At 37.7% G+C, this 27,684-nt stretch overlaps 1 protein-coding gene across 3 annotated transcripts in view; it reads left to right on the top strand.

Annotated features, from left to right (window-relative positions):
- FBN2 (fibrillin 2) overlaps positions 1–27,684 on the top strand; it is a 226,928-nt gene that overhangs the window by 9,059 nt on the left and 190,185 nt on the right. For all 3 annotated transcript variants that reach the window (XM_088838382.1, XM_055429280.2, XM_088838381.1), the window contains exons 4-5: positions 573–668; positions 4,881–4,976. In XM_088838382.1, coding sequence (XP_088694508.1) covers positions 573–668; positions 4,881–4,976 — 192 coding nt within the window. The remainder of the gene's footprint in view (positions 1–572; positions 669–4,880; positions 4,977–27,684) is intronic.

The following is a 27,684-nucleotide window of genomic DNA, read 5'->3' as shown; positions in this document are numbered from 1 at the left end:
GCAGTGCTATTTGTATTATTACAAGATGACTGTAGTTGCTCTGCAGAGAAGGAATTAGAAAAGGGCAAGAATAGAAGCTAGGAAACTCATCAGGAGGTGACTGCAACAATCCAGGTAAGAGATGAGGGTAGCCGAACCACACAATATCAGTGGCGACAGAAAGGAGAAGGATTTGACATACATTTTCCAGTGCAACTTACAGACCTTGTTAAAAGACTTGATTTGAAAGAAAGAGAAGCAGTTGCTTAAGCATTGGATGGATGGCAGTGCCCGGCACTCAGCCACGACATTGAGTGCCTCCTGCATCCTAGAACTTACATTTCTAGTCACTTTAGATTTCCTTCCTTTAACATTAAAAGTGTAATAGATTTTAAATACATACTAAATAACATGTTGTCACAGATAAGCTCATCTGTGTACTTACAAATAAATAAATGTATGTATGCTTGGGTCATAACACTTACTTCTGTAGAGTGCACTTGTCATTAATTGGGCATTTATTATAGTTTTATAACTCTCACAGATACTATAGTTTTGGTGATTGATAATTTTATGTTTTTTGTTCTTTGCAGTTCAGCAGTGCAGTGTTAGGTGCATGAATGGTGGGACCTGTGCAGATGACCATTGCCAGTGCCAGAAGGGATATATTGGAACTTACTGTGGACAACGTAAGCAACGTTAGAATAAACTCGGTTTATTCAAATAATTTGACTGAGTGGGTATTTCATACTGAGTCATAATTAAGGTCTTGTAAAGTGTGTCATCCTTAAAAAAATAGTTTTATGTAGAAAAGACATACCTTATAGCTGAATGGATAATTTTTTCCAGCTCTTAAAAAATTTTTGTTTTAGAGTATTGATGTTGTTGAGTACCACTAGGGCTTTATTGAATTTGAAATATATTACAATTAAATATTTAGTTTATTTTCATTTATATAGTTCCATAAAACATGGATGCCTTTCTGAAAAAAATGGTAATGTTTGCTGTGATCTCTCTCTTTGCTGCTACTGCTAAGTCACTTCAGTCGTGTCCGACTCTGTGTGACCCCATAGACAGAAGCCCACCAGGCTCCACCGTCCCAGGGATTCTCCAGGCAAGAACACTGGAGTGGGTTGCCATTTCCTTCTCCAATGTGTGAAAGTGAAAAGGGAAAGTGAAGTCGCTCAGTCATGTCTGACTCGTAGCGACCCCATGGACTGCAGCCTACCAGGCTCCTCCGTCCATGGGATTTTCTAGGCAAGAGTACTGGAGTGGCTTGCCATTGCCTTCTCCGGGATCTCTCTCTTTAGGATATCCCAAATTTAACCCTGGAGAGCCAAGCTTATAAATTGTCCTTTGCTCAATTATATTTTATTTCTCAAATCTATTGTAATACCACAGTAAAGGGCTATGAAATGGTTTTTCAATAAATAGGGGAGTTCGGAGACAGAGGTGTCAGTCAGGCCTTATAAACCAGGGAAAAAAATTTGGACAATACTCTGAATATTATGTAATTCTGTTGGTGCAGTTTAAGCAGTAGAGTGAGACGACCTGATTAACATTTAGAAAGAACCACTTTGGCTGCTGTGTTGAAACTGGATTGTAGAAAGGGCAAGAAAAAAAATAAAAGGACCAGTTAGGAGGCTAGACGAGTGATTCTGGTAGATGCTGCCGCTGCTGCTCTAAGTCACTTTAGTCCTGTCCGACTCTGTGCAACCCCATAGACGGCAGCCCACCAGGCTCCTCCATCCATGGGATTCTCCAGGCAAGAACACTGGAGTGGGTTGCCATTGCCTTCTCCATCTGGTATATGATGCTGTAGTAACTCAGGATGTGATTTTTGCTTAGATTGAGCTTTCATTGGAGGTGGAATATATGGAAGGAGGTGTGTACTGATGGAATGGGTGTGATGCATGAGACTGAAAGGAAAAGCAGAGATCCATAATGACAACTAGAAGACTTGAGTTGAGCGCTGGGCTGAATGGTGATGCCATTTTCTGATACACAAAAGACTGAGTGGGGATTAGGTGGGATGGGCATCGGGTGGGGCTCAGAGTGTTTGGTGTCAAGAGTTTTTGTTTTGGATTTGATGAAGAAGTCTGTTAGACTTCTAAGTGAAAAGATCTATGAGCTCAGCCCTTAGGAGAGAGGTCAGAGATAGACATACGAGTTTGGGGGCTTATAGATAGAATTTTGATACGGCTAACATTTTCATCGTGGGCCTGGACAAAGAACACTAGGAAGTTGGTGCAGGTAGAGAAGAGAAGTGGGCTGAAGCCAGAACCCTGATTGCTGCCCAGCATTTTGAGGTGGAGACAAGGAAGGAGAAACCAGCAAAGAGTGAGAAGAGTAGATGGTGAGACAGGAGGAAAACTGGGAGAGCACGATAACCTGGAAGACAAAGGAAAACGGTAGCACCAGGGGTAGAGATGTATATCATCTTGTGTAGAAACAAACTTTTCTTTCTTTTTTTAGCATTTTGACCCAGATGCTGGGAAAGATTGAGAGCAGGAGGAGAAGGGGGCAACAGAAATAGATGGTTGGATGGGATCACTGATTCAGTGGACATGAGTTTGAGCAAACTCCAAGAGATAGTGAAGGATAGGGAAGCCTGGTGTTCCACAGTTCATGGGGTTGCGAAGAGTTGGACATGACTGAGAGACTGAACAACAAATCTGGTTTACCATCTTTTTTTTTTTAATTTTGATTAGCTTTGTCTTTTTTTTTAAATTTATTTATTTTAATTGGAGGCTAATTACATTATGGTTTAGCATCTTTTTTGTATCCGATATGTTTGTGTAGTAGTAACGATAATTTCAGATTTGACTTAGGTCAGACTGCTTGTACCTATGTTGAGTGGTACAGGAGTCTGTCTGATAAAAACAGACACTTGTTATATTTCTGAGCACAGAGTAGGTGCTCAGTAAATATTTACTGAATAAAAATATTCAGACTTCAGCAGTCATGATCAGGGTTCTGTTACCGAGCACAGAGTGGGTACTCATTAAATATTCATTGAATAAAAATATTCAAGCTTCAGCAGTCGTGATCAGGGTTCTGTTTCACAGTCTGACCATCTTGAAATCGGGCTTGCTTCTCCCTTTTCCTCAGATCGTGGTAGGCAGTTCAGACTTCTTTCCATAGTCTTCTTTTTCTCCCCTGCCTTTTGCTTTGTCCCATACTAGGTATAAGTACTTTTTTTCTCTTCCTGTGTGGTCAGCATTCTTTCCATGGTGGAAATTTAGGCTTATACAAGTTTCTTTTCAACTCCAGTTGAGAGGTACATTTGTTTCTGTCTTGTTTTGTTACCAGAACATTACTTTATAAAGTAACTTTCATCATAATTCATTCAAAAGAAGGAAATTGCTTCTTTTATCCCCTTTTGGTCCACTTTTGTCTGTATTGTCTGCTTCTCTTTTTTGGCTGTTGCTCTTCAGTGTAAACTTTGGTTGCTATAGAGCAAGTTATGTTTTCCATACAGATCTTTTTCAGTATAAAAAGGAAGGGGAATTAAGATTGTAGAACACCTTAATGTGTAGCCACTGTGCATTTTGTTTTTTGCACCATTTTATTTTATCTTCAAACTGTTAGTTCTACTTTACAGGCAGGGAAGCTGAGAATTGAAAGGTGATGTGATTGAGATGTGCTGAACACAGCAGAACTCCTTTATCTATTCACTGTGTTGTTCCACCTCCCAAAAAAGTGGGAAGAAGGCTGCAAGATTCTGACATATTGCAGGAGATTTTGAGAATCTGTGTATATCAAATACTATAGCAAATGAAGGAATACAAAGATACACGCCCTGTGGTCACTCTCCTGGAAGCACGCTCTCTCATGTGAGAGCGGGAGTAGAAGCAGTGGCTGGATTGGGTTGTCTCATTCTTCTTGTTCAGAGAAGCTCTTGATACTTTCTTCAGTTACTGAAGATGCCAAGGACTTTCTGTTTAAATGGGTTATACCTGCTGATATTTGCTGTATTAAAAATTAAAATTGAGAAATTTTAAAAAAATTTCCTTTCAAGTAACAGAAAGCCATGTTACCTGTTAACATAATTTTTATGAATAATAACTATGTTTTCCACACCAATAAAAAAAATTCATGAGAAGAGAGGCATTGTTAGTCTGACCTGTGTAGGTGAGCCTGGTATTTACCTGTACTGAGCGAGCTCTCTCAGGACATGCTCCAGGCTTATCCAGCCCTCTTCTCCATCCTGGAGAAGCATTTGAAAGCTCTGTCTTGGAAAACCCTGAGAGACGCCCTCCTTCTGCCTCCCCAGGGATAGGTCCTGAGGGTCAGCCATGGATGTGTTTTCCCATTCATGTCTTAAGGGCTAGCATATGTTTAATGAGGGAGCATGTCTGGGACAGTGGCTTTCATTTACATCTCTTACACCTTGATAGTATTTAAGGAAAATTCCTTTCCTTTTGATTAATTACATTAGGTAAATGTTACTCATTTGCAGTATATCTTTAGAAATCTAAATATTCAAATACTTACAGTTGTTTCTGTGAAATTATACCCTGTGGAGAGTTTTCTCTAAAGTCTGCAATCTTCTTTCATATTTTAATCACCTTTTACCTATGAAAATAGATTGTAGGGTTCATAGAACTGAAATAGAGGATTAAATCATTGTATTCTGACTGCATGATCAGAGTCACCCAATTCTTGTGATTCTGATTTATAGAAAGAAAAAAAAAAACACCTTACCGAATGATTGCAGAACAGTGTGATTTACGTGAATTGTGGAGGTTTTAGTCTCAATATACAACGAAATGTATTTATTTAAATGCATGATGTGACATGTTTCAGAGGTCAGATCCATTACTGACTGCATATCTACACTCCTGCATTATACTTGGACTTTTACTGTATAATGAGCTTCTTGCTGTGTTTGTGTGCAGCTGTCTGTGAAAATGGATGTCAGAATGGTGGACGCTGTATTGGACCTAACCGCTGTGCTTGTGTTTATGGATTCACTGGTCCACAGTGTGAAAGAGGTAAGAAGAGAAAAGAGAACCTTCCTTTGGAGAAGTCTGACTTATTGTAAATATGTGTAATATTTTTATTACCCAATGAAAATTCTTTTTTTTTTGAAAATTCTTCTAATGAAATGATATTTTCTTTCTTTGATTATGTCTGTAACTTGCATAGTCAGATTTTGTGATGTAGCTAATAGCAGCTGAATTATCTCAGTTTTTTCCACCAGAGCAACCCCGTTTAGAAGGCTAACTCTGGCGGTATGGCTGTGGCATGATTTTGAGTGAGTGACTGGATGGCAAATTCTAATAATTTGGAGTTAATTTAAATTAGGAGTCACTGCTGGGAGCACTGCTTCTGTTAAAAAAAGATGTAAAGATGTAATATGTTCTTGGTTGCAAGACCAGCAAAAACCTGAACTAAATGAACCTAACCAACAAGAAAATGTATCACGTTGCATAACAGCATGTCCAGAGTCAGTGGGCTTCAGGTAGGATGTGATCAAGACTTTCATTCAGTTGTTCTGCTTTTCTTGGCCCTGCTTTCCTCTGTGCGTCGGTTTTGCCCTACCCACCAGTTCTGCATGGTTGTAAAATGACTGTCAGCTCTAACTGATGCAACGTGCTTTCTTGTTCACATCTAGAGAGAGAAAACCTCTCCTCTAACTATGGGCCAGTAATAGCCTTCAGAGTTATTTCATATGATGATCGGCTTAATCTTGAGTTTTTGAACCAATCCCTCATAAGCGGAATGGTATTAATATGTTCCCTGTTAACTTATCAGGACATATTGTTGGAGCAGGAGATGATGAAAGTGTCCCAGAGTCACCTGAAAGGGGGAGTTTGGTTTCAACCCAGTGGAAGTTGTGGTGGGCAGGAGAAAAGGAGTAGAGGAATGGGTGCTGGGTAGGTTTCCATCTTTGTCCACCTTATCTGTGTAAACTGTTGGTCAAGCCCATTTGAAACCAGTTTATCATAATTTAAATTGCAGCAAAGCTCGTGGCCTGTAGAGTACTGAAAATCCCCAGTGTTGATGCAATAAGTGAACTATTGATAATATTCATGTATTGCAAAAGGGCATATCAATATCAAAGATCAATTTTATAAAATGTGATAAACAACTATTTACCACTGAACCATAAAAGTAAAATAAGCTTAAGCTAAAATCAGTATTACATAATCTTTCATAATTACATACATGCTCAATTTACTTTTCCAGGATTTGTCATAGCATCTAAAGTTGTATAGTGCTTTCTCTGTTGTGAAACTTTGAGTATATGAAGTTATGTCATTGAAATGTAACAGATAAATAGTGGTGATGGTTTATGTATGCACAGAGGCTTTGAATTGTAAAGAAACCTTATGTTTTTCAAATTATATCCATTACACTGACAAAACTTAATCCTGGCATTCAGGTTAAAGCTCAAGAAGAAGCTGAGAAATTAGAATTATATGGTAAAGTTTGAAAAGTAAGATGTATGCAGCCTTTTAACATACACTTGTATGTATATGTACATTCAGATATTTATATTATTTCTGGGGTAATTGAGATTTCTTGGGACCGAAGTACATTCCACAGATGACAGAGTTTATAGTTATACTTAGGAGAAATTTAAATGTCTTCACCAGATGCTTTTATTTGGGGAAGAAAAATTAATTATGAAATGTTAGCATAAAGTGATAAGTTGTTGAGAATGGAATAAAACAAATTTCTGAGATGATGTTTATTTAAACACCATAGAATGGAAAAATAGTAAAATTTAAAATTACAAACATAGTTATAATTGGTAGAGATGATGTTCATTTTTCTGGAGATCATGTAAACTTTTCAGTACTTTCATCCTAAAGCAGATTTCAAATTCAGTTCCTAATTGGCAAAGGAACTGGGTAGTTTTTTGACAAAGAGGCTCCCAGGCATTACATCATTATTTGGTCTGCAACAGTTATTCATTCATTGGATTTGTTAGTCCTTACTAAATTTATGGAAACTTAATAAAGACATTAAAATATATTTTACATGTACAGTAGCGTGTTTTCAGAAGAACTACAAAATTAAGTAATGAATTGGCCTGAAGTATTTCTTTTTTAACTTGGGTTTGCTTCTTAAAAATCTTTTTAAGTATTCACCTTCAGATGAAAATACTAAAACTTCATTTCTTCCAAAGAAGGAATTAGCAATTTCAAATCTTAGATTGCAAGTGTGAACTTTAATGTTCTTAAAATATATTTTTAATTGTATCTTTAATGGGTGATAGCTAATCCCACTGAGAGTGGAGTTCATAGTTTTTCTCAAGAAATGTTGTCTGAATAGGTACAAAAAGAACTTACTTATGTTGAGGTTAGTGAATAGCCCTGTGTGCCCAGTTCACATTTAAGATTCATATTGTCTTTTTCAATTTACGTGCGTGCGAAGTTGCTTCAGTCGTGTCCGACTCTTTGTGACCCTATGGACTGCAGCCTGCCAGGCTCCTCTGTCCATGAGATTCTCCAGGCAAGAATACTGGAGTGGGTTGCCATGCCCTTCTTCAGGGAATCTTCCCGGCCTAGGGATCAAACCAGCATCTCTAGTGTCTCCTGCATTGGTAGGTGGATTCTTTACCACTAGCGCCACCTGGAAAGCCCTATTTTTCAATTATTAAATTTAAAAACATACGTTCTTTGTTCTCCTAAAAAAAAAGACTTTTGTAAAATTAGAGATACTTTTCTTCTTAGTGCAGAACACATAATTTCCCTTGGTCTCTTGGGATCTAGTAGTATGATAAACCTGGCAGTTTTTCCAGTTATCTGGGCTTCTGGCAGACTGGTTTCCTGCCTGGAGATAGAGACTGGGTGGTTGTTAATGACTGGCATGATTGTAGTGTTTAACCTGAATCTTGGTGCTGTGTAAGCTGAACCTCTTTGGAGTTTTCTTCTCACTCTTGCTGATACGTACAATGACCTTTTATACTTAGCATTAAAGAAAGAGTTCTTGTGGTCTCATGCTGATTATAAAATGCAGACGGCTTAGCTGTGTCCAAGGAACATGAAGATACTTAATTCTTTTTTCTTCTCTCTTCAAACAGATGGCATTTGAAAAAAGGTAAATATTGTCCTTAATGTACACTTGAGAATACATAGAAATGGAATCATTATTATATATCAAGACTCAGTGTTTTTTTCTCTTAACACTTAAATGTATTTTAGTATTTGTCGGTAGAAACTTGGAGGGGGCAGGCAGGCAAGAAACGAATATACCTGAATGATTTCTAGACTAAAAACAGTGATTACTTGATAATAAATGTGGCTTGCTCAAGGTCCTTGTTTCAGCTTCTTTACCTTGAATGATTGTTGAAATCATGTTTTGTAATTGAATCTTCCTTGAAGCTTATATAAGGACCATATGTTAGAAATATATCAGGGACCCTTTTAAATTATGGGTCTCTGATATATTATAAATTACGGCTACAAATTGTTTTTTTAGCATGTAAACATGAACTCCTTTTGAAAAGTGTGTAAATTTGGTAACATTTCAAATATCCTTATGCTTAGTGACATTTCCTTTAAAATGTATGTCTTTCAGCAAATGATGCCTTAAAGAGAAGGGTTAGAAACTTACTTTTTAACCTTTTGACATTTTAAAGAAAAATTCGTTTTGTTAATCTGCATTGGAAGAAAAAGTGAGATCAAGTTGCAGATGTTTAAGTTTACAAAATCTAAACTTTCACATCTTTATGTAAAATGGATGGATTTTACCTTCAGGGTAACTTTCATAAAATCATCCAGTTAACGCATGAATTCAGTGTCTAAAAGCATGTCTAAGAGGAGTCAACTCAGCCTCTTCTCTAAGGCTTCTGGTCACAGGGTGCTCACTCCCTCCCTCCATCATGAAACAGTATTTCATTGTCAGGGTCCTGATTGTTCATCATTATGCTCCTGTTTAAGTGGACATTTGACAGACATACAGTGCATCTCCTACTGTCTCATTCAGGAAGAATGTGATGATGGTGACTTCCCTAAAGGCATCAGTTATAACCTACTGCCCAGTATTGTGTGATGACACCTTGAGGTCTAATTATAACCTCTTGAATTATTCTGTACATTTTTGGTCATCCACCCATATTTCAGTTGGTAAAGTAATTGTGACTGTTGTTAGACCCACTCAGACCTTATCCAGATTCTCCAAGAACAGCAGTGGAGATTGACAAATTAGGGTTTTCCAGAATTATAGGGATTCTATAGAGCAGACTCAGATTTGTTCAGAAATAATTTATCAATGTTTATTCCATGGTCTTGGAATTTAAGTGTAGTGAAAGAGGTGGAATTCTCTTTGGAATTAAATATGCAGTGGACTTGATGCTTTAAAGAAATGTATAGGTGGTATTTTTATAAAAAATTCCTCCAGTGGTCTCATTCTTATCTAAAGGTGATGTGTGTTTATTATAAGATAGTTTGGAAAATAAGACAAGAAGAAATAAGAAATGCAGTTATTTATGATTTCTCTCAGAATTAGTTACTTTTAATATTCGGGTTATACTTTGAGTCCTTTATTCTACTTCACATATATCGCTTACAAAGAGTAGGAGCTTTCCATTCTTACTGGAATCGACTATAAGAATATTCCATGGTCTATAACATGAAATGTACTTATATCCTGCCTCTCCTTCCAGGCTACGAACTGCATTATATTAGATATGAATTGTAACAGTTACATTGCATGTTGTAACAATGAGGGCTAGGTTTCTACATTCTAAACAACCATATGATATTTGTAAAGTTATTTTCTCTCTCTCAGATGAGGATATTTTGCCCGCTTCAAACTTCTGGTAGCGTTGGGGATATTAGAATGGAAGGAGGATCTCAAACAATTTGATTTCAGACCTTAAACTCAGTTATGGTGATATAGCTGCTTACTGTAGTTATAGTTCTTATTAATTAATGTCATTTAAGGTCATTTTCAGATTTTCTTTTCATTTTGTTGGTTGGTTTGTTTATATGTTAGCAAAGCTGTGATAAAAATCTATGTATGTATCTTTGATTTTAGTCTTAGAATATATCCTAGAAATGTAATTGCTGGGTCATTGAATATGTGAAAACTTAAAGCTTTTCATATGTTCTGTTTATTTCCTTCTAAAAAGACATTTTAAGATTTATTCTTTATGTTTAAAGTCTTCCCCATTTCCAAATCTTACAGATATCTATAGTTTCTTTCCTAGTGCTTTTGAAATTTTTCCCTTTTTTAACTACAAGTTAGAATGTACAGGAGGGTAACTAAATTTATTTGTAAATATTTATCACATATTGAGTATTTATTAAGCATTAGGCAAAGAACTTGAAACTCAAGTTACATATACAAATAATACATACTCCCTGTTATGAGGAGCAAATTATCTATTTAAAGAATAAGCCTAATCATTTATTTAAACATTAAAGTAAAATGTGACATAGTAAGTACTATAGTAGGAGTAGGAACAAATTTATGTGAGACAGCTCAGAAATGGTTTCTGATTAAAGGAGAATTACAGAAGTCTTCTTGAAGTTAATCTCAATGAAAAAACCCCCAACCCATTATAATGGGAAACAAACAGTATCAGACTAACGCTCATGTTGAGCGTTACTATATAGCATGTTGAGTGATACTATATAGCATGATGGAATCGCATGCTGAATAGCATTATTTATAAACTCCATAATTAATACCAGTTATTGCAGTTACTGAACTGATGTTGTTTTATAGAAATAAAAGGTCTCCCTCTTTCTCAGGCTCAGAGGATTTAGTGAGAATGAAATTGCAAGGAACAGAGGGAGAACATTACCAACTGCAGATGTCAAACTCACATGCTCCTACACTCACACACACACACATACACACACAGAGTTCTGCACTCCTGAACATTTTATAACCTTGCACTCACTAAGCTAAACGTAGCCTTACATGGGCATCAGAGAAATACCAGAAGATCTGTGGGAACTTCACTTTTTTGGCAGTAGCTCAGATGACATCCCTATCTTGAATGCCACTAAGAACACAAGAGAAGGAAAATGAGGAAAGAAAAAAAAAAAAAGCAGGCAGTGGAAAGTGGAAGGAAAAAAAAAGAAGAATAGAATGAAGAATGATAGCACAGGGAAATGGAGTGGAGATGCCAGGCTATATAATGAATGGCTGTAAGTTTGGGAGAAGATAGCTCATTGACTGCTCGGATCTGGGAGAGGCCAGGCCTTCCACTTCTCACTGTCCAGTTTAAGCCTGTGCTCTTTCGATCTATGCAGTTAGATTGACTGTGCTGGCAGCCTGTTAGACCTTGATGCTTTATTTATAAAATTCCTTTGAGTTAAATCAGTGAGTATTTCCATTTATTCCATCTCTAAGTGCCCTTATATATTTATCGCTTTATTTACCTAGAGGCAGAGGAACCTGCAATACAAAATAAAAGTATTCAAATATTTTATATTTGTGTAATTTCATAAATATTTTCCTATTTCACCATCAAGACCAGAGACATTAGAGTTCTAGTATGAAAATTAGGTGAAGCTGCCCCCCACACACACACGTGAGTGAAATGTAATGAAAGGTTAAATACATAGGAGTTAGCCAAAAATGGCAAGCCACTCCAGTACTCTTGCCTAGAAAATCCCATGGATGGAGGAGCCTGGTAGGCTGCAGTCCGTGGGGTCGCTATGGGTCGGACACGACTGAGCGACTTCACTTTCACTTTTCACTTTCACACATTGGAGAAGGAAATGGCAACCCAGTCCAGTGTTCTTGCCTGGAGAATCCCAGGGACGGGGGAGCCTGGTGGGCTTCCGTCTATGGGGTCATACAGAGTCGGACACGACTGAAGTAACTTAGTAGTAGTAGTAGTAGCCAAAAGTGATAAATAATAAAATGTGCATGTGTGGGAAGAAGGGTTTATGTTATATCATCGTATACTTTTAAAAATTCCAAATACTAAAAGTTCTTAAATAACACCCGTTTCCGAGGGTTTCAAATAAAGGATTGTGGACCTGCAGTTACTTCATTGAGTTGTTGGGAAGATTAAAAGCAATACTGTTTTAAGCTCCTAATACTTACTAGGCAGAGTGTGTGATCCTTGGCAGACATCTATTGAGTGACATTTCCTGTGTTTTAGGAGCACAGTGTATAGCCAAAATAGAACCTTAATATTAAGACCTATGTGACCTTGGAAATGTGATTGCCCTCTCTGATCTGTGTTTCTGCATATGTAATAAGTGTCTCCTCTTTCAACCTTGAATTATTTTTAAGACTTAATAATATAATACCTGGTATCCAATAAACGATAATTATTGATGCTAATCTCTTTTAAATGAACTCACTAGTTATCAAAAAGATAACAATTCAGTATTAAAAATGGAATTGCAAATATAGAATAAAGGAATTTAAGTCATACAAATAAAGTTTAATGCTGATTTTATTGAAAGAGTAAAGACTCAGAATAAACAGCATATTTTAAGAGTGGCTCATATTCCCAGGATGAGAATTAAGTGAAAGATAAAGTGCCTAGCCAGTGTCTGGCATAGAGTAAGGGCTTGATAAATAATAAGCTATAATTATGAGAAATAAAGCCAAGATATGATATGCTCTCCTAGACAAAATAGTCTTTATGGATGAGGGAGATTGTTCCAGCATTACTAGGAATGTCTCAGATCAGAGTACGTCAGTTGTAAGCAGTGTTTTCACTGTTTGAATTTTTGAGTGGATTTTTTTCTAATAATACATATCAGATGAAAAATATCATATATCGTCATCACTGCCTTGCATGCTGTGCTGTGCTGTGCTTAGTCACTCAGTCGTGTCCGACTCTTTGCGGCCCCATGGACTGTAGCCCGCCAGGCTCCTCTGTCCCTGGGGATTCTCCAGGCAAGAACACTGGAGTGGGTTGCCATGCCCTCCTCCAGGCCTTGCATGCCAGGCAGTTGAATTTTTAGACCCTGCTCATCTTGTTTTGAAGTATTTCTACTGTAAATATCTGTGTTACTATTAATAGTTACTGTTGTACTGGTCTCTTTCATCTTAGTTTCGGCTTTCCCTATGCACAAGGTCTTGTTCCAAGTATTTCACGGTGTAACTAATATATCGTAGAGTTTATTTCACTCAAGGTACTTGTAATCAGTGGGCTTGTATGTTGCTAAATCTAATAGGAATAGGTTGGAAGGGTCTTCAAACAGTCCAGAAAACAGTTTCTCTGTGAAGCTTTCTTTGACCACCACCTGCCTCCCTGCCTTACCTTACTTTTCTTGGAATAATTAGGCCTGTTCTTCTTTTGAGTAGACCTGCTGTATGTCCCATTCCTTTAGACTAGCTCTCTTCATCTTTGGGTTGTGCCTGCTTGCTTTCTTAGCTGTGAGCTTTTTGAGAGCAAAGCTTTTTATCTTAAGTTGCCTTTTGTTCCCTCTGCTTCACATAGTGAAGTATATAAAAGGCAGACTGTATGTGTGACTACATAAACACAGCAGTTCCAAGTAGAAGAAATAGGATGAAAAAAAGTACAGACATAGTAGAGGTCTTTGAATGTTCATGGATGCTTATTTTTCAGTATGGCTCTAAGACCATGGTGAAAGGGATGAGGAGAAGATGAGGCTGGAAAAATAGGCTTGAACCTTAATGTATGAAGTCTGGAATGCCAAAGTCAAGAGGCTGCCCTCTATTCAGAGAAGAGGGATTGTGAAGGACTTCCAAATTTAAAAGAAGTGCTCTGTAAAGGTCAACCTGAAGCGGCAAACGAAATGGAAATTTGAGAGGCTGAAGGCAGAGACATCATTCAGTAGAACTCATTGCTTTCATGTCATTTGGATAATAGCTATGAATCTATTACCTTTGCATAGTCTTTTCAGTCAGATTGTGATTTATCTCTGCATAAGTTAAATTAGTATTAAATTTTGAAATGGAAAATTATGTAATATTGGGGATTGTGATAAGTTCTTTAGCGGAATTAATACACCAATGCAAAGATATTTTTAAACATCACATTACAAGAGAAAACTGAGGCACAAGGAGGTAAAACAGTTTGCTGAAATTCACTCAGAAAATCAGTTGAAGAAAGTCGGATTTGAACACAGTGGTATACCATCACAGCTCACACACTTAATCACAACTTTTTTCCAAGTGAAACACAAAATTACAGATGTGTTTCTACTCTTTAGAAATATATTGTATCAATTCATGAGAATGTTAGGTACACGATTCCAATTGAATGAAAGATGTGGCTTGTTATTTTATATTCATTTGGCCAAGGGAAATCTTTTTGATATGAACATTTTTGATTGTACCTCTGAATGTTTACAGAGAATTTCTTTGTGTGATCTGCTAAAATGTTCATGCAAAATTCATAATACTTAAATCTGAGACTTCTATTTCCAGGCAAGATGGACTGACAGGATTCAAATTCACCCTCCTGCCTGAGAAGGAATTGGAAAATAGAGTAAAATATGTGAAACAATGGGTTTCAAGATACTGGATCTCAGGTAACAATAGAAAGTGATCCTTGAAAGAAGGACTCTGCTAGATTTTCCAAGCTTGCTGCTGAAGAGAGTTTTTTCCAGGCTGTGCTGTGGGCAGAAAGAACCCAGGCATAGCCTGACAGATTCTTTGAGTGTATTCAAAGTGTCTTCTCAGTTCACAGCAGAATTAAATCAGAAAGCAATAGAAAGATCTCTGGAAAATACCCAAATATTCAGAAGCTATGTAAACCCATTTCTAGTATCCATGGATTGAAGAAGACATCAAAGGGGAAATTAGAAAGCATTTTGAATTGAACAAAAATGAAAACAATGTCAAATTTTATGAGATGCCACTGAAGAAATATTTAGAGGGAATTGTATAGTTCTAAAGGTCTACATTAGAAGAAGGAGAGGTCTTAAATCAGTGGTCTCAACTTCTTCATTAAAAAATTAGAAAAAGAGTAACAAATTAAACCAAAGGTAAGCAGAGGAAAAGAAATAATAAAGGTCAGAGTAATAGCAAATGAAGTAGGAAAGAAAAAAGTGAGAAAATCATTGAAACCAAAAGCTGGTTCATTGAAAAAAATCAATAAAGTTGAGAGGCCACTATCCACACTAATAAGGAAAAAGCAAAGATACAAATTATCGATATCAAGAATATGAGAGGTAACATCAATATGAGGGAGCAATGAGGCAATACCATGAACGACTTCAGGCTAATAAAAATGAAGTGGACAATTTCTTGAAAAATGTAAATCAACAAAGTTCACCTGAGAAAAAATAGCACAGATATCCTTATACCAATCAAAGAAATTGAATATGTAGTTAAAACCTTATAAAGAAAAATATCCTGACTCAACTTCATTGGTAATTCTACTGAACATTTAAGAAGGACATAATGTCAATCCTAAAGGCAGGTTTTTCTAGAAAAGAAACAGGAGTTAAAACTTATCAGTTCATTCTAGTAAGCCAAATTGAGACCAAACACAGAAAATGGCATTTCAAGAGAAAGAAAATGACGTACAAATATTTTTCTTGAGGCAAAATGTCCCAATTTTAGCAAAGCACATCAACAGTATATTGAAAGAGTGTATCTTATTCCAGCACATTTGTGCTCAGTTGCTCAGTGTACAACTCTGCGACTCCATGCCCTGTAGCCCGCCAGGCTCCTCTGTCCATGGAATTCTCCAGGCAAGAATCCTGGAGTGGTTGCCACTTCTTACTCCAGGGAATCTTCCAGACCCAGGGATCAAACTTGCATCTCCTGTGTGTCCTGGATTGCAGTTGGATTCTTTACCTGCTGATCCATCAGAGAAGCCCCCGTATTAATCACAGAATAAAAAATCAGTGTAATTCCTTACCGTATTAGCACATTTTAAAGATCACATGATTATCCAGATAGATGCAGGAAAAGCATTTGACAGAATCCATTCCTGAAACTGTCAACAAACTGGAGAATAAAAGAGATCTTCCTCAGTGTGATAAAGGGGCATTTCCTAAAAGGCCCTAAAAACATTATACTAAGCGAAGAGTTGACTCACTGGAAAAGACTCTGATGCTGGGAGGGATTGGGGGCAGGAGGAGAAGGGGACGACAAAGAATGAGATGGCTGGATGGCATCACCGACTCGATGGACATGAGTTTGAGTGAACTCTGGGAGTTGGTGATGGACAGTGAGGCCTGGCGTGCTGTGATTCATGGGGTCGCAAAGAGTCGGATACGACTGAGTGACTGAACTGAACTGAACTGAATGATGCATTATTATTTTCCATTTCCTTGATTATTCTTTCTTCCTATAGTGGAGCATTCTTGTATTCTTTATCTGCTTGTGCCTTAAAAAAAAGTGATAATAGGTAGTTCCTGTCCAATTTCTTTTTGTCTTATATTTGCTTAAAATGGGCAGCTCTGTCCAGAGCTTCTGTTTTCACCAATTTGGTAAAAGTGAAAATTTCCTTTTCTCCCTTCGTAAATTACCTAAGAGCTGTCTTCCTGTGTTTGCTCCTGTTTGAGAGCCAGGGATTTAAGTACTTGGTGTTCTGAGCCCAGAAGAGGAGCGGAAGATTACAGCTGGGGTTTGGGCAGCTTCAAGGAAAGGATCTGTGCTCTGTACTTTCTCAGGATATTCTTCGCATGGTGTGTGCCTGGATCACTCTGTATGGTCTGAGGATTATTCTCTTTTCAAAGAGGATATCTCTGAAACTTGGGTGATTCTACCCACTTGAGCTACAGCCCCTGGTGCACCTTTGATTTCAGGGAGTCATGCTTGGTACTGATTTCTCCCCTGTGCCCGGATTATTCTCCAGCGGTAGTTTCTCTTCCCCATTGTCATAAGGGGTTTCAGTTCAGCCTCCTGCTCCCTGAGAATCTTTTTTTCCTTATAGTCTCTGGGTCTCCTCTTCTGTTGAGTACTGGGGATAATTACCCTGTGTGGCAAGGAGCATCCTGTCTTCACTGTCTGGTTTCCTCCCATCTGGTAGAGATCACATTGTCTATTCCTCTCTGTTTTTCTGCTTTCTAATGAGATATTATGTTGGTAAGTAGGGACTTTCATTCTTTCAAATTTTCCCTGATTTCCCCATAAGCTGAACTCATATTAGCTCCCCAGGGAGAATTAGTGAGACTTCCCAGGATACTGATGAATTGTTCTTATTTTCTGTGTTATTTGGGGAGCAGATTCCTTGCTGCCATTTTCAAATACTATGGCAGGAGTTTGTAACTGTTTCCTACTTTAGGTGCTAAGAGTGAATTTTTTTGTTGTTGTTAGCATTTACCTTTTTTGTTGCTGTTCAGGATGGTTGTGGGAAAGGGAGTTTCTGTGATATGGTTTCAATCTCCTGTGTTTTCCAGGAAGTTGATACCACATTTTGACCTTAAATCAATCTAAAGTCTCACAGAATGCCAGGTATAGGCGTTCCTCATGGAAGATGCTGTGATTTGTGATACTGCAGTTGACATTTACAAGTAAGATTGTAGTGGCTTATTAAGTGCACATTATGGTACCAAGAAACACTGGTTCTATGGGTGCCTCATCTTCTGTGGATTAAAAACTATGTTTCCCATGACCATACTTAATGTCATGGTTTAAGGCATGCAAAATTCTTCCATATGGGCAAAGCTGAATGTTTGTGAGTATCTTCCGCTGATTTAGAAATAGCATACAAGGCACATTCCAAATTTTGAACATTGTTTTTTGTCTTAAGAAAAATTAAGTTCTCAATGTCACAGAGAAATTTTAATTAGAATTTGACAGATGAAGTACACTTTAGGAAGGCAGTGGCAACCCACTCCAGTCCTCTTGCCTGGAAAATCCCATGGACGGAGGAGCCTGGTAGGCTGCAGTCCATGGGTCGCCAAGAGTCGGACATGACTGAGCGACTTCACTTTCACTTTTCACTTTCATGCATTGGAGAAGAAAATGGCAACCCACTCCAGTGTTCTTGCCTGGAGAATCCCAGGGACCGAGGAACCTGGTGGGCTGCCGTCTATGGGGTCACACAGAGTTGGACACGACTGAGGCGACTTAGCAGCAGCAGCAGCAGGTGGCTGTGGTAGATTAGTCGCTAAGTTGTGTCCAGCTGTTGCTACCCCATGGATTGTAGCCCACCAGGTTCCTCTGTCCATGGGATTTCCCAGGCAAGAATACTGGAGTGGGCTGCCATTTCCTTCTCCAGGGGATCTTCCCGACTCTGGGATCGAACCTTCGTCTCCTACTTTACATTCAGATTCTTTACCAACTGAGCCACCAGAGCAGGTCAGTTCATAAGTAATCTCTTGTTTGAAAAATAAGGTCACTGGGCTAGATCACTGTTTACCTGTCTTTGGTCATAAGAAATCACCTGGGTTTTTTTTGGTCCAAAATATTGATTCTTACTTATTCCTGTAACCTCGGTGCCCAAATTGAGTGTTCCAATTACAATGAATTTCAGCCATGATTGTATATTATCATTTCCAGGAAGCTTAATCCAGATCAATTAAATAAGAATCTTGAGCAGTGGGACCCACACCTGAGCATTGGGACCCACACCTGAGCATTGGCATTTAATTCTTAAAGCCCCCAAAGTAATTCCACTGTAAAACGAAGTTTGTGAAATGCTAGTCTTGCATGAGACTGTTTCAAAATATCCCAGAATATTCTTATAATTGGACAAGTCTGAGAAATCATTTATTAAAGTACTTTCAGGATTTTATCAGTGATTTAATTTTGGCATTTAGAACCCCAGATGAACCATTCTAAATAAAATTTACTGTTGGGTCATTTTGAACAGATTTGTGATGTTTTAACATTATTACAATAGACTTTGCCTCTCTCTGAGGTGGCAAAATTGGATTTGAAAAGAGTCAATTTTATCTTTAATTTTTCTTCATATCGCAAATTTTTAAATCCCAGTGACTTCAATAAAAAGTTAACATTCCCTGTAGGGGGCAAGATTGAGTCAACAATGTTTATAATGGTTTCAAATCGTGGCTTGGTTACTATGTGGTAAACTAAGAAATAAATCCAATATACCTTAGAAATCATAAGTAGAAAATAGAAAGCATTATCTAGGCCTTTTTAAAAGAAAAATCTCAGTTGCTTGAAGCAATCTTATGACAGCATATCTTGCTTAAACTCTGTAGCTTATTCAACAATAACATTTTATAGTTTGGAGATCATAGTGAGATTTTAGTAGTTTAGATTATAGTGATATATACAGAGACACAACATCATACAATTTTTGTATTACTTACTTTATGATACTTTTTAAAAATAATTGCTGACATTTATAAGTATTTCTGACTGCAGAATTATGTACCTTTTTTTGCTTATGACTCTGCAAAACTAAAAAGTATAGTTTATGCCTTTGTATTTGTATGGGAGCCAAGAAACTTGATCTCTTGTAATTGTTTCAGGAATAATTTGTGAAGGAGGTGCTATCTGAAAAGCTGTTTGATGATCAGATAGTTTTGAGGGCTTGATGGAGGCCAGAGAATACCAAGCAGCGTTTTTCAGGCACGGGGCATTTGAGGGAAAAACCTGGCACCGGAACCAGACAAGCTCAAAGAGCCACTGAGCAGATGATGGCTAAGGAGCTGAGGGGGTGAGGAAAGGACTTTGGGGAATCCCAGTTAAACTCACAACTCTGTGGCGTGATGCTTTTAAAGGGTTTTTGCTTATCTGTTAGATATGAACAGGAGTGTAGTATTTTGCAAACCCTGGCCAAACCCTCTAGCAGTCGCATAGTCCTTATGGGGACATGCAGGAACCATTTTGGTTCTCTTCCAATTGGGGTGGGTTTCTGAGATGACTTTTTTCTGGAGTCCCCAGAGGAGGAAGATGTGCTGTGTGCCCTTGGCCTTCCTATTGCTGTACCTGACACCCCGTCCCCACTCATGCTTTGCTTCTCCAGCTTCCCTGTGAGAGAACTCCTCAGCAGAGAGTCATCCCTTGCTTTGGCTTTTCCTTCCTCACAGGACTTTCTCAAGTCTGATCCTCTTCCTTGAATGCTAGCTGCATGGCCAATTTGGTGCCGAGAGATTGATCTAGGAGTAAGGGGCTCTGAATTGTGGATTAGTTCATAAAATATACCCTGATATATAAAGAACTTGGTACATTGCTTGGTTTGTTTTAGTCAATAAGTCATGTTAAATTCTATTGCGACCCCATGGACTGTAGCCCATCAGGCACCTCTGTCCATGGGATTTCCCAGGCAAGAATACTGGCGTGGGGTGCCATTCCCTTCTCCAGGGGATCGTCCCGGCCCAAGGATCGAACCTGTATCTCCAGCATTGGCAGGCAGATTCTTTACCTCTGAGCCACCAGGGAAGCACATTGCTTGGTACAAATGTCTAAAAATATTTTCTATTATTTAATTACTAGAGTGATGAAAGAAATCCATCTAATCATTCAATTAAAAGCTATTAGGAGAGTCTGTGTTACTTATGTTATTAAATATCACATTACAAAAGGATCTTGAAATATAGCTCTCACCCTGGTTGCTAGCCCAAAGACACAGTAATGAACTAGAAGACATATCTCTTTCTGGAAAAAAATTTGTAATGATAAATGTAGAATTCTAGATTACTGTACTGTGAATTACCCTGCCTGGGTCCTACAGTTTCCTTGTCTGGCGTAGAGTAGCTCTGTATGTCACAGCTCTCTTACTGCCTGCTAGGAGAACGGTAGTTACTTAACTCGTAAGCACAGTAGTTCCTGACTCAGGGCATTTCTGAGAACTTTGCAGTGAACTCTCTGACCCTGTACTTTATTCCTTGTTCATTTTGGATTAGATTTATGGTGACTGCCAAAGCAAATCTAGGAAATTCCACTCACAGTTCATAGCAGTCCGAGGAAATCTGGCTCACAAATCTCTGAGAATCTGGAATTTCTCGAGTGTGCGCATCAGTAACACACGCACACGTGTCATGTGTTAAGTTCTCACGCCTGGCGTTCGGCATTGTAGGTGCTGACATCAGACTGCCCAGGAAATCCTGCCCATCAAGCTATTAATCAGCATAAATCAAAGCAAGGATTCTCCTTCCCTACCGTACGCTCATTGGTGGACTACATTTAAGAAAGGGTATCCCAAAATGTTAAGATAATTGTTTAATATGTTCTTTTTTCTTCTTCCTTTTATATAATATCTTTTTATTTTATATCTTTTTTGTTTATTTACTTTTTATTTTTATTGGAGGCTAATTATTTTACAATATTATATTGGTTGGTTTTGCCATACATTGACATGAATCTGCCCCGGGTGTACATGAGTTCCCCTTCCTGAACCCCCCTCCCACCTCCCTCCTCCCCTTATCCTCCCTCTGGGTCATCCCCGCACACCAGCCCCGAGCATCCTGTAACATGCATCGACCCTGAACTGGCGATTCATTTCACATATGATAATATACATGTTTCAACGCCATTCTCCCAAATCATCCCACCCTCATCCTCTCCCACAGAGTCCCAAAGACTGTTCTATACATCTGTGTCTGTTTTGCTGACTCGTATACAGGGTTATCATTTGCATCTTTCTAAATTCCATATATATGTGTTAGTGTACTGTATTGGTGTTTTTCTTTCTGGCTTCCTTCACTCTGTATAATAGGCTCTAGTTTCATCCACCTCATTAGAACTGATTCAAATGCATTCTTTTTAATGGCTGAGTAATACTTCATTGTGTATATGTACCAAAGCTTTCTTATCCATTCATCTGCAGATGGACATCTATATCTTCTTTAAAAATGCTTTGTATTTTGAGAATATAATTTTTATATTTCCTGAATCAAATTTTGTTAAAATTGTTCCCAAGTATTTTTTCTCTGACACTATGTAATTGAATTTGTTTTAATTTCACTTTTTCATTGTTCACTGCTGGCATGTAGAAATGTAACTAACTTTTGTGTATGGATCTTGTGTTCTGCGACCTTAAAGGACTTGTTAATTAGTTCCTCCTTTTTTAGTGGATAGGGCTTCCCTTATGGCTCAACTGGTAAAGAATCTGCCTGAAATGCAGGAGACCTGGGTTCGATCCCTGGGTTGAGAAGATCTCCTGGAGAAGGGAAAGGCTACCCACTCCAGTATTCTGGCCTAGAGAATTCCATGGACTGTTTAGTCCCTGGGATTGCACAGAATCGAACATGACTGAGCGATTTTGTATGCATTATTTCTTAAAATTCATTTTATTTTTGGTTGCACTGGGTCTTCGTTGCTGCCTGTGGGCTTTTCTCTAGTTGCAGAGAGCAAGGGCGACTCTAGTTGCAGAGAGCGAGGGCTACTCTAGTTGCGGTGTGTGGGCTTCTTGTCGCAGAGCAGACTCTGGAGTGCACAGGCTTCAGTAGTAGGAGCACATGGGCTTCGTTGCTCCACGGTGTGTGCAGTCTTCCTGGACCAGGGTTTGAACCCATGTCTCCAGCAGTGGCAGGCTGATTCCTATCCACTGTGTCTCCAGGGAAGTCCTCCTTCTTTCTTTCTAATACACATGCCTTTTATTTTCTTTTCTTGCCTGATTGCTCTCCCTAGAACCTCCACTACGATGCTGAACAGAAATGACAAGAACAGACACATTCATCTTACTCCTCACATTAAGGAGAGAGAAAGGAACCAGTTTTCCCCGTTAAGTATGATGTAGCAGTGGGTTTTGTCGATGGCCTGCAGCAGGTTCCCTTTTATCACAAAAGCTTTGTTCCTGATTTTGAAGTGTCTTATGAACACAGTGCAAAGACACACTTATCTAAGAAGACCTATTAAATCTAGATAAATTAAATAAAAACAGCAAGGGTCTATGTCACTTCCTCCGTCCTCACCCCTCAGCAATGTGTGGTCTCTGAGTGGGGCTCGCTCTTCCCCTCAATTCGCCATCCGTAGCTGTGCTATCTCCCCAGAAGGGTAGCTGGCAGTATTTCCAGTGTATACAGTATGCAGTAAATGCAATGGGAGAATAAGAAAGGGGGAACTGGGTGTCAACCCTAAACTCTAGTCATGAAGTTCTCCAGTGGGAAATTCAGGCAGAGAGAGTGTCAAGTACCAAGACAGACGGTGAAAATGAAGAGCAGCTTTAGGAAGCGAAGAGAAAACTGGTCTACCATTGCTAGAGTAGGTATAATTTGGTAATAGGAGGTTGAAGAGTCTATCCTTATGAAGGCAAAAGGGTAATAATAATGATGAAAATAAAAGCTAACAATTTTTGAGCACTCAGTAGTTCTCAGACACTGGGTAAACCCTTGACATTCATCATGTCATTGAAACTTCACAGATCCTCTAATGAGTAGTATCCTCTCATGATCTCAGGTTCAGAAACATTAATGGTGTGCAGATATATATAAAAGACCTTCTCTGTCAAGTTAAGAAATGTGGACTTTATCATATACTAACAGGAAGCCAGCAAAAATATTTTGTTAGGTGGGTGTTGGGATTCCCTGATGGCTAAGTGGGTAAAGAATCCACCTGCAGTGCAGGAGACACAGGAGACGTGAGTTTGATCCCTAGGTTGGAAAGATCCCCTGGAGAAGGAAAGGGCAACCACTCCAGTATTCTTGCCTGGGAAATCCCATGGACAGAGAAGTCTGGCGAGCTACATTCCAAAGGATTGCAAAGAGCTGGACACAACTTAGCAACTAATCACTTTGAAAATATTGACTTAGAGAGATGTGGAAGAAAGTAAACCCTGAAGACTATAACACTGAAATAAGGATGCTGCTGAAATAGCCTAATAAAGAAAGAGAAACTGAGCTAAGGCATTGGAATTGTACTTGGGGGAGTCTGTGCATTCTAGTGGCATTTCAAAGGCAGAATGGATAAGGCTTTGTGACGTATCTGGGAGACTGGAGTCAGAAGTGTCAAGAATTACTGTAAGGGTTTTAGCTTGGATGACTGTGTGAATGCCAATGACTGTAATCTGATGTGATGATCCCAAGAGAGAAAGCCAGAGTTCTCGAAAATGATGGATTTAGGGTAAGATATGTCATAGCACAGGCACCCATGGGACAGTCAGGTAACTGTGTCCAGTAAACACTAGCAAATGTGGTCTAATTTCAGAAGAATAGGTGAAAAGTAGAGCCTGGGAACGGAGTAACATTGCTGAGTGGAAGCAATTAGCCCAAGAAAAGAATCAGAGAGGAAATAAGAATATCTAACGGATAAATGCGCTTTCTTCAAAAAGTGCCCAGAAAGGAAGAAAGCTGATAAATTAGAAAATAAAATGTTAATAAGACACATTTCTCTAATGACAGGCCAAAGAGCTCTTTAATCTGGTCCTCAGCATAATTTTATAACAACCATAACTGTTCAAAAATATTTTCAAAAGCAACCATTTTAAGTCTCTGAGCATTTCTGAGTTTGACGAAATGAGGTGGAGGGAGGGAAAAGATTGACTGTTATTTATGAATAAGGCTTAGTACCTGTAATGGATATTAGGAGAGGAGAAACTTCATTCAAATTATGAAATAATTGCAGAGAATTTGTAGATCATGGATCAAAATTAAAAATGATGATGGTTGTAACAGAGAATGGATCAAAGAGTTTCTAAAAACTTGGCATTGATTCCAACAGTAGAATTTAATTATTTATCATTTAATTAGAATTGGGTTGAAAAAAAATGCTCTTCATTCAGAGATTAGATTTTTTTTACCTTTAAAATTGGTGGCAAAATTTCTTTATTCATCAAGATGGACTTTTTTTCTTTATTTGTTATTATTGTTGGATTTTACCCTATGTGTTTCACATTAGAAAATTACCCCCTTCAGATGCTGGAATGATTTTGGAAGAAATAACTTCAGCGTTTTTAAAGAGTAAGAAGAATGTCTATGAAATAAATGCCAGTATTGTGCCAAAGTCATTAGACTTGTGGCTTGTCTTGGGCTCTGGTAGCGTTGCAACATGGCAGCCCTAGCAGCCTTCAGTTGCTCCAGTTCTTATGTGGACAGAATTTCCTAAGCTCTGTTACTACCCTATCATGCAGGGGAGCGTGCCAGCAGTGCTTTTGCCAGTAAACTGAATTTGTTCTCAGTAAATCCCAGAATCTCAAGGTCTGTCCCTGCCTGGAGCATAGTTTTCAGTATCCTAAGAACTATTTGATTGCATTGCAGAAAAATCAAGTGTCTTATTAAGAAAATTCTGATTATATTTTAGAAAGTGTCCTTTTGAAAGGTTATTCAAAAAAATAAAAAATAAAAAAAAATGAAAGGTTATTCAAGCTGATAAAAACCAGTTTTAAAACTAGTACATTCTGTGTGTATCCTTTTAAATTATAACACGAAAAGGAGGCCTCTCTGGTTTTTGAAAGTAACTTTTTCTCCTTTACTTAACTCAAAATTTATAACATGAGTTTATCTCTGTTTCTCTCATGTTACCATTTTCTCTGAATGTAGGGTGTTACCTACCTCAGCAGTTAAACATTAGAAGAAATTACACACTATGAACGTTTTTCTGAGTATTGGATCAAGTCACAATTATGGAAATAGATCAGCAAAAACTCAGGAGCACTCTGTACTTGGAAGGAAAAAATGCATTCCAAAATTTCTGCATCATTAGTGGTTAAGGAATTGATGAGTAACCTGTTTGCTTTTCATAGAAACCAGTAATCGATGAAGTAGAAAAATTGCAATTTATTGTTTGTATGCTTGTTACTATTAATATAAACTTGCATATCTGGATGTAAATGGTTGAACTTAGAAGTGACCCATGTTCCCTGGGAGCATAAACCGTGGGACTGCATGCGTGTTACTGTCTGTCCTTCATGTGTCCATGTGGGCACTAGCATTGCTGTCTCCACTTCACAGTACATACAACAGCTGCAAGTCTGAGGGGTAAACTCTAGTTTTTCAGTTTCTGTTTAAGAGAATAAGTTGTGGAACCTTAAGGAATGGGTTGGAAATTTTTGTTATTCTATTATTTTGTTTCTTTTTGTATTTGCTGTGGTTTCCATGATTCATCTCACCCTTTTTGGGGTTTTGTCTTCAGCAGCAATGCCAGTGAAAGTTCTTATAACTGATACTTGATGCTTTTTCACAAACTTTTCTCACCATCAATACAGCTAACATATGTTGAGATAAAGTTGATACAAAATTGATCAGCTTTATTTTTAATACTTGATTTAATACTACTCTAATCTCAAATTGTCAACATTAAAAATTATTTTTATATGATTTATTTTTTATGTTTATAAAAATAATAATACTTGCTTATCATACAAAGCTTGGGCAGTGCTGATCATTAAAAGAAAATTATTGAAGTCATGTCTAAATAATACTATGGTAAATAGCTATTTTTTAATGAACACCTACTGTATGGTAAGACTCTTTCCATTATTTTTTTTTTTTCACTAAATTGTTGTCAGAAAGCCAGTAAATAAAGGCATTGAGATTGAAATCCACATCTGTCTGACTCTAATGCATATTCTGCCATTCTGCTATTCTATTGTGTTGGCCAAAAAGTTCTTTCAAGTTTTTCCATTACATCTTATGGAAAACCCTGAACAAACTTATTGGCCAACTCAATATATACCATATTGTTCTCCAGTTCATGCATTATAACTAATAACATACACACAGTTACTGTTTTTTATGCAGCTATATTGCTTTGGATATTGTACCTCGCCTCTTAGAACCTCTGTTTCCTCAAGTGTCTGTGGAGTATAGAAATCATATCTACCTCATTCTAATGAGTAAATTTGCTACTACAAAAATCATAATTATTTTCCTGTTAAAAATGAATTCATCTGTTATTTATGAATCATGATTACAAGGCATGATTAAATGATTACATTTACTGGAAAGCCATAGTTTTTAACTTCATTATGGTATTAGACACATTGCCTGAATGCATTTCTTGTGGAGAAAAGAAAGATTTTAAATGCAAAAATACAAAAGCAACAGTATAAAAGCATAAAAAGAGGAAAACAAATCCAAACAGAGTAAAGTATTGCTAATTCATTTCTATAAGAACAAATATTCAAAATAAAATTTGGATGGGTGTTTTGGTAAGATATCTTGGTAAGATAGATATTAATGAGTAGAAATCCAGTTAAATTGCCACAGGTATAATTGCCATTGTTGACTCTGATCTAGCATGACTATATAGAAATACTGATTTTTACCATGTTTAGTCTCAGTTTGCTTCCTAGCAGTGGCATCTTGCCTTGTCTGAAGCTAGATCTTGAAATGTTATTGAGCTTAGATCTCCAGGCATGCTCAGGTCTCCCACAAAATACGTGCTAGATTGTAGCTCACCAACAATCCATGCTTGATATATAGTCATTGGCAAAAGTATGGCAGCTGACAACGACTGTTAGTACAGCAACCGTTTTTACCTTACATCCTGGCAGTTGAAGGAGAAGATTTAGGACTTTAGTGGATGCCAGCCTGAAATTCATTTTTTGTAATAGATTCTTGAGTCTGAGTTTATTGAAGCATGAACTCCTAAGGTTTTATCCTGGCAACAAAAAATATGTGGAAAATGAAATGGTCATAAATATGACTGAAACATTTATTAAATTGCTAGCAGGAGAATAAGGACTCCAGCTCAGTATATGTGTTCTTTACAGCTTCAATAAACTATCGTTTTTGTAACTTTTATGACTTTTTATATGTCGGAAAAGTTTAAGTCTGTACTCTGTTTACATGCACTGCATCTGAGTTTAACTGCAATTATTTTTTTATGATAAATCAAGAAATCTTCTCTAATGGATGTTGTCTAAATTGGAGCAGTGGTGTCCCAAATGTAAAATAGTTTGTAAGTCATAGGATATTCAAATTCAGAACTTTCATCTGTGTCATGAAAATTTATGGTGCATTTTATCTCTTTGTTGTCATTGGAATTTCTTGC

The sequence above is a fragment of the Moschus berezovskii genome, chromosome 8 (assembly GCF_049115385.1).
Source record: "Moschus berezovskii isolate FMDL1 chromosome 8, NW_MosBer_1.0, whole genome shotgun sequence".
NCBI lineage: Eukaryota > Metazoa > Chordata > Mammalia > Artiodactyla > Moschidae > Moschus > Moschus berezovskii.
The sequence above is the reverse complement of the archived record's forward strand: the minus strand, read 5'-3'. Positions and strand labels throughout refer to the sequence as shown.